The 14,984-nt window shown below is 39.7% G+C and overlaps 1 protein-coding gene across 11 annotated transcripts in view; it reads left to right on the top strand.

The window, feature by feature from the left end:
* The window catches only part of RASAL2 (RAS protein activator like 2), a 298,400-nt gene that overhangs the window by 231,242 nt on the left and 52,174 nt on the right, over positions 1-14,984 (top strand). Inside the window, exon 1 of one of the 11 annotated variants that reach the window (XM_060774427.2) lies at positions 1,291-1,435. The exons of 9 other annotated variants lie outside the window; for them this stretch is intronic. In XM_060774427.2, the coding sequence (XP_060630410.2) occupies positions 1,374-1,435 (62 nt within the window). In that variant the 5' untranslated portion in view covers positions 1,291-1,373. Of the gene's footprint in view, positions 1-1,290; positions 1,436-12,410; positions 12,682-14,984 lie in introns of those variants that run through there. One more of the 11 variants, XM_060774428.2, reaches the window with a different exon arrangement.

The following is a 14,984-nucleotide window of genomic DNA, read 5'->3' as shown; positions in this document are numbered from 1 at the left end:
ACACGATTCATCTTTACTCCACAAAAAGGACAATCAGCCTGTTCATCTGATTAGTTATCAGTAAAAGTTTGATTTTAATACCTGTTTTTTTTAATTGATGGTCATATAAAAAATTCAAATCCAAAAGAGTCCCAAATGGAAAAGTTTAAGAAGCCCTGTTGTAGAGGACTGTAGTACTTCAGTGATGTCGTTTTTGGTCCTCATGCAATGCTGTGTCTAGGAGGCCAAGGGATGCAGTGGTCTGTAGTTGTTTCAATTGCCAAATATTTCTTGATACAATCTCACTGAGAAGGCCCCAGTGGCGCAGTGGGTTAAACCCTTGTGCCATTAGGACTGAAGACTGACAGGTTTCAGGTTCGAATCCGGGGAGAGCACGGATGAGCTCCCTCTGTCAGCTCCAGTTCCTCATATGGAGACATGAGAGAAGCCTCCCACAAGAATGGTAAAACACCAAAAACATTCTGGCATCCCCTGGGCAACGTCCTTGCAGACAGCCAGTTCTCTCACACCAGAAGCGACTTGCAGTTTCTCAAGTCGCTCCTGACATGGAAAAAAAACAGAGAAAAGTGCTCTCCTTTTTAAAGTCTTTATTTTGTGTTTGACTTGCTGTGAGCAGCATCTCCCAGTTATTTACATATTGCAAACACTTTCCTGTGCAGTTTCCAGTGTGTTAGAAATCCCTCTGCTACTCGAAGTGCCACTCCGTTGAGTCTACTGTAAATTACTTTTCCATTATGCCTTGAAGTCTGATGCTACCTGACATGCTGTAGCTTGCGCCTTGGGCATATTTTGCATTGTCTTCTATTTGGTGAAGGTTTTTTCTGAGATGCCTGAGGATATATAAGGCCCCATTGTACTAAATTAGTCTCAATATTTTTTCTTGTGTTGGTCGGTTTCTGATACATAATTTTTTATCATTTCAACATGGCTGTAATTTGTGTTAAAATATTGGAGGGGGGGGGGTTGTCTCCTGAGCTTTAAATATATAGAATAATTAACTGAAAAACAGGAGAGCTTCCATAATATATGCAATTAGTACTTGAGGAGAGAACAGTTTGATATTATCAGTTTGGAGCAAGAGACCGACTGCTTTTCTAACCAAGGCCATAATGCTTCCCCTTAGTTTTGTTTGTCTCAGAGGCGGAGAAGGGATGAAGGTTAAGACAGGTTTGCATATGTTGTCAGTAGTTGCAGTTAAAGCCTGTTGGACAGCTGGGAGGGTTTTGCCCTCTTGGGATTTACTGCCACGTGGGAATCCTCCTGATTTAGTAAAAGTCATTTTATAGTATTATCAGACAGCTGTAAAGCGTCAGTGGATTCTCTCCCTGCCTCCTGAGAATGGCCTCTTCTGTGCTCCCGGGTATCAAGTAGCCATGGCTTTGGGTTTTGTGGTGAAGCGGTACCGCTGTGCACATGCCAGCTCCTTCTACTTTAGGTGGGTCTTTTCTTTCCAAATGCCATTCTTGCAGTGCAAAGAACAGCATCAGGGCAGCTTAATAAACAAAGCAATTTTATCTCTCTCGATTGCTTCTCCCATTTGTAATCCTAGTTTACAGAAGATGGTAACATTGGACTGAGTTGATTTGATCCTATTTGCATGGAAAGCCTAGACATCTGCTGGTGCTTTGTCTAATATTGGAATTTGCCTCCCATTAAACATATGCTATTGCTCACCTGTGTGTGTGTTTGTACACACAAGGGAGAATGTTGTTTTCTCAATTTACTGCATACTTCTTATATTCTATCACAGAGGCAGATTGCAGGTCGTAGCTCTTCATAAAATTGCTTAAAGAATTATAATGTGTGGGTTGTGGTACTGCTTTGCTGTGTTGGAGAAGACCTTTGAACATGAGTCTTTCAGCAGTGCAAATGAGCATATTCTGTTTCTGGCACCTCATTTTTCTGTATCTTTTTAGTATAACTGTGATTTCTGGGATTATTTATTTATTTATTTATTTACGACATTTATATGCCGCCCTTCTCACCCCAAAGGGGACTCAGAGCGGCTTACAAGGTATATATTACATACAATCTATTATATTACTAGCTGTCCCCTGCCACGCGTTGCTGTGGACCAGTCTGTTGATCTGGAAAATAAAGTAATGAGAAAGTGTTGATTTCTAATATATGTAATGTCTTTGTGCTTGTGGGTAAGCAGTATATCTTGTTTCTTTGTCAGTGTTGATGTGGAGATTGTCTGGTTTGCCCACCCTGGAACATGCAACATATAATTGTCCTTCTTTAAAGGTCCCTTTCAAATCTATGTTACTATATCTGTGTGTGTGTAAATCATTATCTATCTATCTATCTATCTATCTATCTTGCTGGATGGCTCTTTGTCAGGAGGGCTTTGATTATGTTTTCTTGCCCTGGTGAAGGGAGTTGGACTGGATGGCCTTAAGGATTTTCTGTTGGTCATGGAGGTTCAGTGTGGGAAGTTTACCCCGATTCTGTCGTTCATGGGGTTCAGAATGCTCTTTGATTGTAGGTGAACTATAAATCCCAGCAACTACAACTCCTAAATGTCATGGTCTATTTCCCCCAAACCCCATCTGTGTTCATATTTGGGCACATGGAATATTTGTGCCAAGTTTGGTCCATACCCATCATTGTTTGAGTCCACAGTGCTCTCTGGATGTAGGTGAACTACAACACCCAAACTCAAAGTCAATGCCCGCAAAACCCTTCTAGTGTTTTCTGTTATTCATGGGAGTTCAGTGTGCCACATTTGGTTCAATTCCATCATTGGTGGAGTTCAAAATGCTCTTTGATTGTAGGTTTACTATAAAACCCAGCAACTACAACTCCCAAATGACAAAATCATAGTTTTTTGAGTGATGGTCACTCCTTGTGTTGTGAGACATTTCGTTGCTAAATTTGATGTGATTTCATTCATTGGTTCTTTCGTTTTTAAGGTACTCATTATGCACAGAGCATTTATATATATATAGATTAGCATAGTACAGTATCAGCATTAAACATTGCTATATTGCACCATACCACTATATCGTAATAATATTAGTAATATTACATGTAATATAATTATATAATTATAACATCACATTGTTATTATTATTATATTGCATTACATTATAATATTATAAATATATGTATATACAATATATTATATTATATTATATTATATTATATTATTACAATAGCACAGGAGACAAGATGGAACTGTCCCCTGGCCCCCTCTCTCTTCATGTAATTAATTATATAATAATAATGTAATTAATGTGTCTTCTTTCTGTGGCGTGTTTGGTGCAAAGCTAATGTAGGTACTGCGATTCTTATTTTTATTTTTGTCTTTGAAAACAACCATGTGGAGCAGCTTTTAAGTATTTTTTTGGTACTACTGGCTGCTTTACTAAACAAAAATATGCTCCCGAGGAGTTCCATAACTCCATAGTGATTTTCTTGTCGAGAGCTGTTGGTCCTTGCTGATAACTGGGTCAGATTGCACAAAAGCATTTCTATAACATCTCCTACGTTTCTAGGCAGGCAGGGTGGGGAATTCCAACCTATGGAATACCCTTCCATAAATAGCTGCAACATGATAGCGGAAACTAGGGCTGACAGTGTGATACTGAAGTCTTAGATGACACCTCTTTTTAATGAATAGCAACCTGCATTAAGACTGTACTAGAAAGACATCTGCAGTGAAACATGCCCGTTATAAACAATGAATCTGAGATCTTTAACTAGAGCTTGGTTTTTAAATTAGGCATGTCTCACATAAACATAGCCTGGCACAGAGAGAGATTTGATCAAGTACTTACTTACTTAGGCGATCCCTCGTTGGCCGAGTAGGATAGTCTTCCAGGATCAGTGTTCTGGTGGGTCCTGGTTTGATCAAGTAGTGTTTATATGATTGAACAGGTTAATAATGTCTTTCGAAATAAAAGGAATAAGAAATGCTAAAAGAGTTTCTCTCTCTGACTTTTGGTATAGGTAAGTTTAGCATTTTATTTTTGGGGTGCATCTACACTGTAGAATTATTGCAGTTTAACATCACTTTAAATGTCAGGACTCAATTCTGTGGAATCATGGGATTTGTAGTTTGACAAGGCTCCAGTACTCTTTGTCAGAGAAGGTTAATAAGCTTGTAAAACTACAGCTCCCATGATTCCATAGCATTGAACCATATCAGTTAAAGTAGTTTCAAACTGTATTAAGTCTATAGTCTAGATGCTCTTTTTGTTTATAATTCCAAAATTGGTTAGCGAAGAGACCATCTCCCCCTTTATATAGACTCATTTCATCTTTGATGCTCTCCTGATAGAGCCATATGCTCCATCATAGTAGTATGTACTCTGTAGAATGTTTTTCCGTCAGAACTTTGACGTGATCCAACTGTTCTCAGTTTTTAATACTTGTTAGAAACCTAATTATTTGAGCAGACCTTCCCCATATGGTTCGATTTAATATCTATTCTGTGAAACTCCAAATGAATTCATGTATTGTGCTCTTTGTATTTGTATATTGTGTATATTTTTAAATGTATACCAGGTTAAAGTCTTTGGATGTAAGTCCTACACAAATATTTGAAAATAAATAGGTTGTTGAAAGAAATAGGCTCTTGAGATTTCAGCTCTGTGGTCCCAAAATTTCAACTAGCATTTCTGAGTATAAGCATCCTGAATGTTTCCATCTTACAAACAGGAACAGATTGATGGAGGAAAGAGAGTAAGGTGAGCTTGTGTCCTGTGAAGAAAACTTTTGTTTGCCTGAGCTCTTTTAAGGCTCACTTGTGTGTTTTGGGACATGTGTTTTATCTAAGCACATGGTCTAATTGGGCAGTTATGATTAGAAGACATGGGAGGGGGGTAAAACTAGTAGCCACTAACTGTGTACAGCAGTGTTTCTCAAACTGTGGTCCTCTAGGTATTTTGGAGGAGCACAATTTGAGAAACTCTGGTCTACAGAGCTTCTTGCAAACAGAATGAGAAAAACACTTTTGTGTGAAGAGTATGAGAAGGATAGCAGGAGTATTGTGACATGCTTATATAAGATGACTGAACATGGATGGTGAGGGAGCTGCTGTAGTGATCTGCAATGTCATGCCTGAGAACGTGATGAGATATACATGCAACAAGAGCAAGCTAGTAGCCCTGCTAGAAAACACAGTCTGCAGCTTTCTGTGCAAATCTTTTCATGAAGATTTTCATGAAGATTTTCTGTGCAAATCTTTTCATGAAGAATGTAGCTTTTGTGGGTCATAACTGAACAAGCTGTCGTAGCAAGGCAACCGGGTTGTGGCACAGCTGGTTTGGAGTCAGCTGCATTAAAATCACTACTGACCAGAGGTCATGAGTTTGAAGCCAGCCCGGGTTGGAGTGAGCTTCCGGCCATTTGTCTAGCTTGCTGTCAATCTTTGCAGCCTGAAAGACAGTTGCATCTGTCAAGTAGGAAATTTAGATACCACTTATGTGGGGAGGCTAATTTAACTAATTTACGACACCATAAAAAACTCTCCAGCAGTGTGCAAAAGACTGAGGAAGTACTCCATCGGTGTCACAAGTGTATGGTGAAGCAATAGCTCCCCCAGTGGCCGGAATTCAGAAAACATACCCTCATGAAGCTGGACAGTTAAATAGCCTCTGCATCTCTGTCTATATGTGTTGTGTGTCTATGACATCGAATGTTTGCCACGTATGTGTTCATTGTGATCTGCCTTGTGCCCCCTGTGGGGTGAGAAGGGTGGAATATAAGTATTGTAAATAAATACTGTAAATAAATAATACAGGGATGCTTTTAGGGAAAATTCGCAAGCACATGAGTAATTGTTTGGAAGAATATGGCACATATAAATAGAGTTATTAGAACTATGTTATGAGTTTGGGGCTACATGATCGATGCCAAGCTCTTCCTTGATTAGCAATGACGGGATACAAGAATAGGGACAACAGTCTCCATCCTCAAAAACCACAGAGGCATCCTTGGAAAATTCTGTGAAAGGGCTCTTGCCAGTTCCTTGAGAAAGATGAAGTGTGGGTTGTGGTAGGTGATTCAGGAAGAGTAATGGTTTGACAACAGAGGAGACTAACTCAGAAGTTGGTAAACAGAGGTTGGATGGCCATCTCTCAAGAGTGCTTTAAGGTCGTTGGACAAAATAGTCCCTTCCATCTCTGAACAACTTGTATATCTATATAATATATGAAGTTACTGTGCTATAAACGTATATATAATTGATGTATCTGCTATTTTATATACTGCTTAAGCTTGAAAATTGACTCTGAACTGGGAGAAATCATTTTGAAAATACTTTTGCCCACAAGCAGGCCCGTAGCCAGGATTTTGATTCGGGGGGGGGGGGGGGGGTTGAAGATCTACCCTGGCAAACCTTTTGTATTGTTATCCGAATACCCCCATGCATGTGGGATATATTGAGCATGGTGATCAGATCATGATATGAATAAACGTAACAGTTTAAATAATGTACCAGTAAGGCGTTCTCATGGACCACCCTGAGAATTTGGGGGGGGGGGGCTGAAGACCCTCAAACCCCCCCCCCCCCCGGCTACATGCCTGCCCACAAAAGTATAATTTGTTACAGTGATTTTTGTACACTTTCTGAAATATTTTGAAGGGGGTGCTATTTCCTGGGAAGTGTGTGTGTGGAAAAGAACAGAAACCACCACTACGGATATCAGAGGGCATGGATACTCAAAGACTGCAAGGTATTTGGGCATATGGGTCAGGAAATCATACAAACACTTTTCTCCCTCACTAGCAGCAAAAATGCCACTATAATCGAATAACTAACTAACAGTTGTTCTTCTTTTTCATGATACCTCAAATCTGCTGCTCACCTGATTGTCTCAGTCTCTCTAATAGTAGAGCCAACTTTACACACATACACAGAGAGATAAAAAATGAAAATTGTACTTTGTAGTAAAGTCTTTGGAAAAGTCTTTTGTTTTCACAAAATTGGACTTTTATATCTCAATTTGCAAGTACATAAGCTAAGGATGGGAGATAAATTTGCCCATGGTTTACTGAGTTCATAAACCAAGCTGAGATTTTAATCTAATTGTGTCATATTTTCTTCCTGTAGCTAACCTGGGCTAGACCAAAATGTCTTAGGAGGCCTAAGAGTATAGCTACATCTCCCATAAGAGAACAGCTAAAAGAGCCATGATTTGCAATTTTAATTAGATTATTAAATCCAAGAAGAACCTAATTGTATGAACTAATACAGCCTATCATTAACGTTCTTTAATTTTTCTGTATAATAAATGGCAAATAATTCAGATTATGATTTTGTTGATACTGTGATTGTAACTATGTCATGTTTGCTTCTGAGCAATTTCCAACTCCTATAAATTATTTTTAAGAGCAAATTGCCCACACTCCACAGTAATGGCACTAAATTGAAGCATGCACTTTGGAGTCTGGCTTTTAAATAGGTCAAAAGCAGCAGGAGAGCTTCAGAAGCGGAGGGTAATTTGATTGTTAACCCTTCTCTATCCGTATTCTTGAATAACTGGCTATTGCCTATCTGGCTACTCAAAAAGTCAGTGATGCCTTTTTAGGTATCTTCTCAAATGCAACCCCTCCTGGGACACAATAGTGACATGTCAAGGTTATTTATTTATTTATTTCGTGCATTTCTACCCCGCTCTTCTCAACCCCCGAGTGGGGACTCAGGGCGGCTTACAAAAGGCACAATTCGATGCCAGCAATTCGATGCCAGCAATACAATAGTAAGAAATATATATATATATATCAGCAACAATTAAAACAATTAAAACAATCCAGTTATACAACACAATTAATAAAAAATCAATCTAATGATCAACGTTCGCCAAGCTCAGAATCCGTAAGTTTATTCCACATTGTCATAATCCTATCCAATTCTAGTCGTCATTGTCCTTTGTCTGTCTGCCAGATTACCCAAAGGCCTGGTCCCATATCCATGTTTTTAGTTTCCTTCTAAATGAGAGGAGGGATGTCGATGACCTAATTTCCCCGGGAAGCGAATTCCACAGGCGAGGGGCCACCACCGAGAAGGCCCTGCTCCTCATCCCCTCCAATCTCACTTGTGATAGAGGTGGGGCCGAGAGCAGGGCCTCCCCAAAAGATCTTAAACTCTGAGGCAGGACGTAGAAGGAGATGCGTCCAGACAGGTATGCTGGGCCGGAGCCGAATAGGGTTTGGTAGGTCAAATAGTATGTACATAGTATGTACAAATTAGGAAGCATCCATTGAGACCAGGGATGTTGGCAACCATGATAGCTGATATGTCAGTATATTAGGTGAAACAATTAACCTCTGTGCAGAAATATGACAAATGAGCATTTTCACCATTATCTGTGGGATTGCTGCAGTCATCATGATGCAACTACATGGTCATGAGGTGTGTAGTAGCCTCTGCTAACATCAAAATTCTGAGTTCCCAGGTCTGGAGCACTTGGCCATCCTGCAAATGTGCAGCTGAAACACAAGAGCAGGAATATCTCCACACCACACTATGGCGATGGGGTCAGACTTCGTAGGAGTTAGAAATTGCACACTACACTATGGTGATGGGGTCAGACTTTTGGATTAAAGACTCAGGGGACTGTTGGATCAACTGTATGTCTCGTGATCACCACTATGTAAGAAAGAGAAATGTTGAAATACTTTTACAGAAAGCCATGTTTGCCAGATTGTAAGGTATACTTGAACTGGTCTCTGTGTCCTGATTGTGAGAGGAAGCTGATATGTAACAAAGAGGAAGAGGCACCTACATATATCACTCATATGGAAGGAAAAAACAAGTTAGTGAAGTGGGAAAATAGTCTTAACTTATTCTCTCCTCCCGCTAGTGATGCTCCTACTGTTGTTTCTTCTCCTCCTTCTCCTCCTGGAGTGACCAGTGCGGGGACTTGGGCTTGGTGCTACCCAAGTGGACACATCCACCACTGTTGTTCCTGATGGCACCTCCAGGGGCAGCCAATGCACACCTTGGCTTATGGGAGCAGGAATAGGGTTGGAGCATTTTTTTTTTTATGTGACACACTGGCAGACAACAGACAACAGCCAACACACCAGTGTGTCATGAGACACAGTTTGGAAAGCTCTGCTCAAGTTCCTTGACACCACCATATTTCACTGGTAAATTTCTATAGACTTTCTTCTGTCCTAGAAGGAAATGCATTATGTTCCATACTGGATAGCAGAGAGGGTTAATTGTCCAGGTTATATGTAATGGAAATAGAGATTTAGATGGTTAATGGAGCTGTTGAAAAGAAACTGCTTTGTGCAAGCATCTTAACATCCCCCCCCCCCTTTTCTTTGCCATTCTGCCTATGCTGGCGTGATCTTCCTGTTTACAGTAATCCTGCTTCCCTGTGATTAACTGCCATCTTCACTGAGACACTAAGTGCCACTCATTTTTCCAGTACTTTTCCCTCTAATACGGGAAAGGCTCTTTTAATCTACCATCATTGCTGGTCATTAGAAAACAAGTGGAGTGGCTTTGAGTTATTTTCTCTGCGCTCAGAGCTAGAAAGGTGGGGCAAATGCGTCCATGTTAATTGCAGTATGAAGATGTCAGATAAGTTCTCCATTTTGTAAAGTGAAGTGAAATTACTATTTTTCTCAATATTCTAATGCTTTTTGCACATAACCATTACTTTATGAAGTTGAAGAGTTTGTTGATTAACGTCCCACTTGAGTTCCAGTTTTGGGAGAAATGGGAGTACAAATACATTTTATTATGATACCAGTGTTTTGTTACTTATTTGTTCAATTGCTTCCGACTCTTTGTGACCCCATCGACCAGCCCATGCCAAAGCTCCCTGTCGGCCGTGGCCACCCCGAGCTCTTTCAGATTCAAGCCAGTCACTTCAAGGATACCATCCATCCACCTTGCTCTTGGTCGGCCCATCTTGCTTTTTCCTTCCATTTTCTCCAGCATCATTGTCTTCTCTAAGTGTTCCTATCTTCTCATGATATGGCCAAAGTACTTCATCTTTGCCTCTAATATCCTTCACTCCAATGAGCAGTCAGGCTTTATTTCCTGGCATATGGACTGGTTGGATCTTCTTGCAGTCCAAGACACTCTCAGAATTTTCCTCCAACACCACAGTTGGAGTGGTCCATCTTCCTTCACTCAGCCTTTCTTATGGTCCAGCTCTCACATCCGTAGGTTACTACGGGGAATACTATTGCTTTTCTTGTGCGGATCTTCGTTGCCAGTGTAATGTCTCTGATAGCAGTAAAAACAATTATAATAAACTACTTCTATTCTGGGTGACAAATATTGAGGCTGGAAGATGCATTTCTTTGTAACAGATAAACTGGTTTTTTTCACCTATAAATGGATATGTGTACATGTATGAAGGAGTGTTAGTACAATAAGTCAAATGTTATACAATTGAAACTATAAAATAGTACCAATATAGAAAAAAAAAACAGCAAAAACTGGTTTCAGGTGCTATTGTTTTTGAATGGAAATCCAGTTTCTAGAGGAATGATGCCACTTCTGAGCTTACTAAGTTTCCTTGGTTCAATTAGTTTTATATTCTTCTCTTTCCACCCCACTTTTTCCATGTTTGGCTTCCTCTTGCTTTAAATTCTTGATTTGCAGAGCACATTGTACATGGAAATATCTCCTTATTCTTCCTCTTCACAGCTGTTTAGGCACCACCTTGTAAATCTCTCTTCTGTTCCTCTAAATGCTGGTCTGGTTTTCATTCACAACCACTTGGCTAGCCTGTCCATGTCCATTACATTCTGACTCTGCATCTCAACCTGAATGTTTTATTTTGCCATCATGTTCTAAACAATTCATATTCTCTTCTTTCATTGGTACTTTCTCTATGCACCTTTTAAGGTGTGTATTGTAGACCTGCCTCACTTTGCTGACCCTCCCCAAAAGCAGGGCAGTTTAGCCTACCTTATAATAAATTCAAATCTATTAAGAAGAAAAAGCACCAGCTTAACATGTACATGAGCTAATTAAAGCTATTGTCTATCCCGTAGTATCTTATGGATGTGAGAGCTAGACCATAAGGAAGGTTGAGAGCGAAGGAAGATAGACGCTTTTGAACTGTGGTGCTGGAGGAAAATTCAGAGAGTGCCTTGGACCGCAAGAAGATCCAACCAGTCCATCCTCCAGGAAATAAAGCCTGGCTGTTCATTGAAGGGAAGAATATTAGAGGCAAAGATGAAATGGCCACATAATGAGAAGACAGGAAAGCTTGGAGAAGACACGGATGCTGGGGAAAATGGAAGGAAAAAAGAAGAGGGGCCAACCAAAGGCAAGATGGATGGATGGTATCCTTGAAGTGACCAACTTGATCCTGAAGGAGCTGGGGGTGGCCAATGCTGACAGGGAGCTCTGGCATGGGCAGGTCCATGAGGTCACGAAGAGATGGAAACAACTGAACGTATAAACAACAACGAGCTAGATTTGAAGAATGAAGGGGGGGGGGGGGGGCAAAAAAACAGTTCCATCTTGTCTCCTGTGCTTTACTAATAATATAATATATTGTATATACATATAATATGTATAATATTATAATGTAATACAATATAATACTACTAATAACAATACAATATTATTATATATTTTATATTACAGGTAATATTACTAATAATATTACAATTTGTACTATAGTAATATATAATACTGATACTGTACTATGCTATTAATATAATATATTGTATGTGTATATATATCTTGTAAGTCACTCTGAGTCCCCTTCAGGGTGAGAAGGGTGGCATATAAATGTCATATATATATATATATATATATATATATATATATATACACATACACACACACACACACACACACACACACATATACATACATACATACACACACGCACATACATATATATATACACACACCCCTGTTTCCACTGCCAAAACAATTCACCTCAGTCTGGTGAATTGTTTCACCTCAGTCTGGTGACTGGATGAACTCATTCACATTTTAGGGATTATAAAACTTAGAAGACAATATTCTGTGTTAGTGATGTCTACATAGGAAGCCAAACAGATGTTAGCAGAGAGCTTGCATGCTTAAGTGTGATAAATGCCCCCAAGGGTACAAGGGTTATACCGAAAGGAAAAATAAATAGGGCTTTTCTGATGTTTTCTGTTCTTTCCTGTGTTTGGTTCCCATAAGTTGACTTAAAGGCTGACACTATTCCTCCTTCTCTCACCCAGATCCAGTGTTAACTTGCTGAAGGGAAGAGAGGGGGATGGAAGAGGATTGATTCCTCTCCTTGGAAAGGTCACCTTTGCTGTGTTTGCATAGAGTTCTCCCCGAGCACTGCTGGCTGCTGCTTCTCCCTGCTGTCTTCCACCTCTAATCTCCTTATAGATGCAGTGCCATGGCAACAAGCCCAGGGCTGGGTGAGCTAGGCACATACCAGGAGCCTTGTTTGTGTCACCTGAGGGACAGGATGCAGTGTGTGAAAGATGAGAAAGGGATGGTGACTTGACCTGTAAGGCAGAGTAGTTTTGCTCTGCCTTGGAAGTCCATCTATGCAGCTTTATAACAGAAGGACCTGCAACTATTCTACCTCTAGAGGTGGCCATTGCTGCCTTTGCACTAAGGAATTCCTCTTCTGTGACGTAGCCAAAGAGAAGAAGGAGGTGTAGGGATACCAAGTCCAGGACACATGGAACCGCTATGTTTTGGGGCTGCACTGTCAGGTGGCTGTACAATTGCTTCATGTAGGTGCAACTTTAAGGATTATTTCTGTATATGTGGATAATGCTGCGGGTTGCATTATTTTTTTTAAAAAATCCTATATTATAAGTCATATATTCATCCTCATCTGGGGTAAACCTGACAGAAGGAGATACAAGTTCCTGGGTTTTGGTTCCCACTGTTTGTTATTTTACGTGAGACTAGCTGTACCCACCACACGTTGCTGTGGCCAACCTTCCCTTCCTCTTTCTCTCAATTCCTTCCTTCCTTCTCTTTTTTCTTTCCTTCTCTCCTTCTTTCCTTCCTTCCTTCCTTCTCATCCTCTTTCCTCCCTTTCTTTCCCTTCCTCTTTCTCCCATTTCTTCCTTCTCTTCCTTCCTTCTAATTCTCAGCAGACCTCCTGATCGATTTACCTACCTACCTATCTAAATCTATCTAATCTGGGAGTTGCAGTCCAGGAATAGGAAATTGGAAATATGCAGAAATTGGGATGCTCTCAAAGAAATCCAAGGAGAAGAAAGCTTGCAGCTTGGAAGCAGTGCATTTAGATCATCCTCCTCTCCTAAAGGGCCTGGTCTAGGGGATGCTGGGAGCTGTAGTCTGGAAGAGAGTGTGGATTTGCTATTGTATGTTTTGTTTGCTGGGGGAGTCTTTTTTGCACATGCGCTGTAGCATCTTTTTGTGTGTTTTTTGACCTTTTAAAGTCTTTTCCACTTTTTTCAGCGTTTTTATGAGTGATGGTCTCTCGTTGGCCTGATAGGTGTATTGTGTCCAAATTGATGTCAATTCGCTCAGTGGTTTTTGAGTTATGTTAATCCCACAAATGAACATTAAATTTTTATTTATGTAGATTCTAGAGTTGAACAGAAAGGGGAAGTCTTTGCAGTGCTTGGGCTGGAGATGTTTCAAACCGGGTTGTATTTTAGATATGCTTTGTCCATTTACACTGGTGATGAAATATATATTGGTGAAGTTTTAAATTTGCATTGATACATGGATGCTATTTGTATGAAGCAGATTGCAGTCAAGATCTCGGCAGAAATTGTGATTCTGTGAATTAGAACTTTTTGTTTTTTCCTTGCAAAGCCATCTCACAGTTCCTCCCAGCTTTTTACTACACTTTGTGTAAATCCAAACTCTAGCTGTTTTTCTTTCTAAGGATTTCAAAATCAGTTTGTTAGTCTGGGCCAGAATTAAATAAAACAAATTCTTCAAGATGCTTACAGATTTTCTCTAAAATGTGACTTGACAAACAAAAAGCTAAAGGGTTTGAGGCAGTGATCTAAGGTACATTCTTCTTCAACTGCTCCAGCTTTTGTACCTGAAGATATCTCATATTTAAGCAGGCAGCAACTTACCTGCATGGAAAAAAAAGAGTCGTATGGCCTTGTTCAAAGATACAGAAGCAATGACAGAAAAAAGTGACAGTCGGGAGAGAATGGGAAGAATGCTTTGAGAAGGCTTTCTGTTTCCTAATTATTAATAAAATGAATGAATGAAATACTAGAAATACAAATAACTGAATCAATAGGTTGCTAATGGTAGGAAATGGTCAACAAATGGCTCTATTTCTGTTTAGCTCTTGTTATTATGTACCATATAACAGGAGAGCACATTTTTTGAAACACAGTGTAGCTCAACCATCTGTTTGAAAATGAGGCATTAGATAATCAAATAATGGCACAAGAGTTGACTGCAAACATTGAGAAATGAATAGGCTTGGGGCATGTTAAAGGCTTTGAATGTTTTATGTAGTGGAGCTTTACAAATGGTCCTGTATCTACAGTATACTGTAAATTCTGTATGCTCGTTTTTATTAGATTAACACAATTTGTCTTACATTACCTATGTGAATTGAAATATCAAAATTGTTGTTGTTGTTTCTTTTTACCATACTATCAACTTCAGTTTATGAATGAGAGATCTAGAGCCACAGCTAATCAAAAGCCTTGCTTTGTAGCCCAGGGCTTTTGTTTCCTTTATCGACTTATCTGTTATGTAGTCTTGTTTTCTTATTGTCTTCCATCTTTCTCAGCATTGTAATCTTTTCCAATAAGTCATGTTATCTTAATAGCCTATGTGATGTATTGGTCTGAGTGTTGGACTCGGACTCTAAGAGTTGTTTTTGTCTTATGCATTCAAGTTATTTCTGATTACTATCATGGGATTTTCTTGGCAATATTTGTTCAGAGTGTGGTTGTATTTGCCTTCATCTGAGGCTGAGAGAATGTGACTTGCCCAAGTGGGTTTTCATCAAGGAGTGGAGATTTGAATTCTGGTCTAATCAGTTCATCATTCGAGCCACTATATCACACTAGTTCCCAAG

This window comes from Anolis sagrei, chromosome 4 (genome assembly GCF_037176765.1).
Source record: "Anolis sagrei isolate rAnoSag1 chromosome 4, rAnoSag1.mat, whole genome shotgun sequence".
Classification (NCBI taxonomy): Eukaryota; Metazoa; Chordata; class Lepidosauria; order Squamata; family Dactyloidae; genus Anolis; species Anolis sagrei.
The sequence above is the reverse complement of the archived record's forward strand: the minus strand, read 5'-3'. Positions and strand labels throughout refer to the sequence as shown.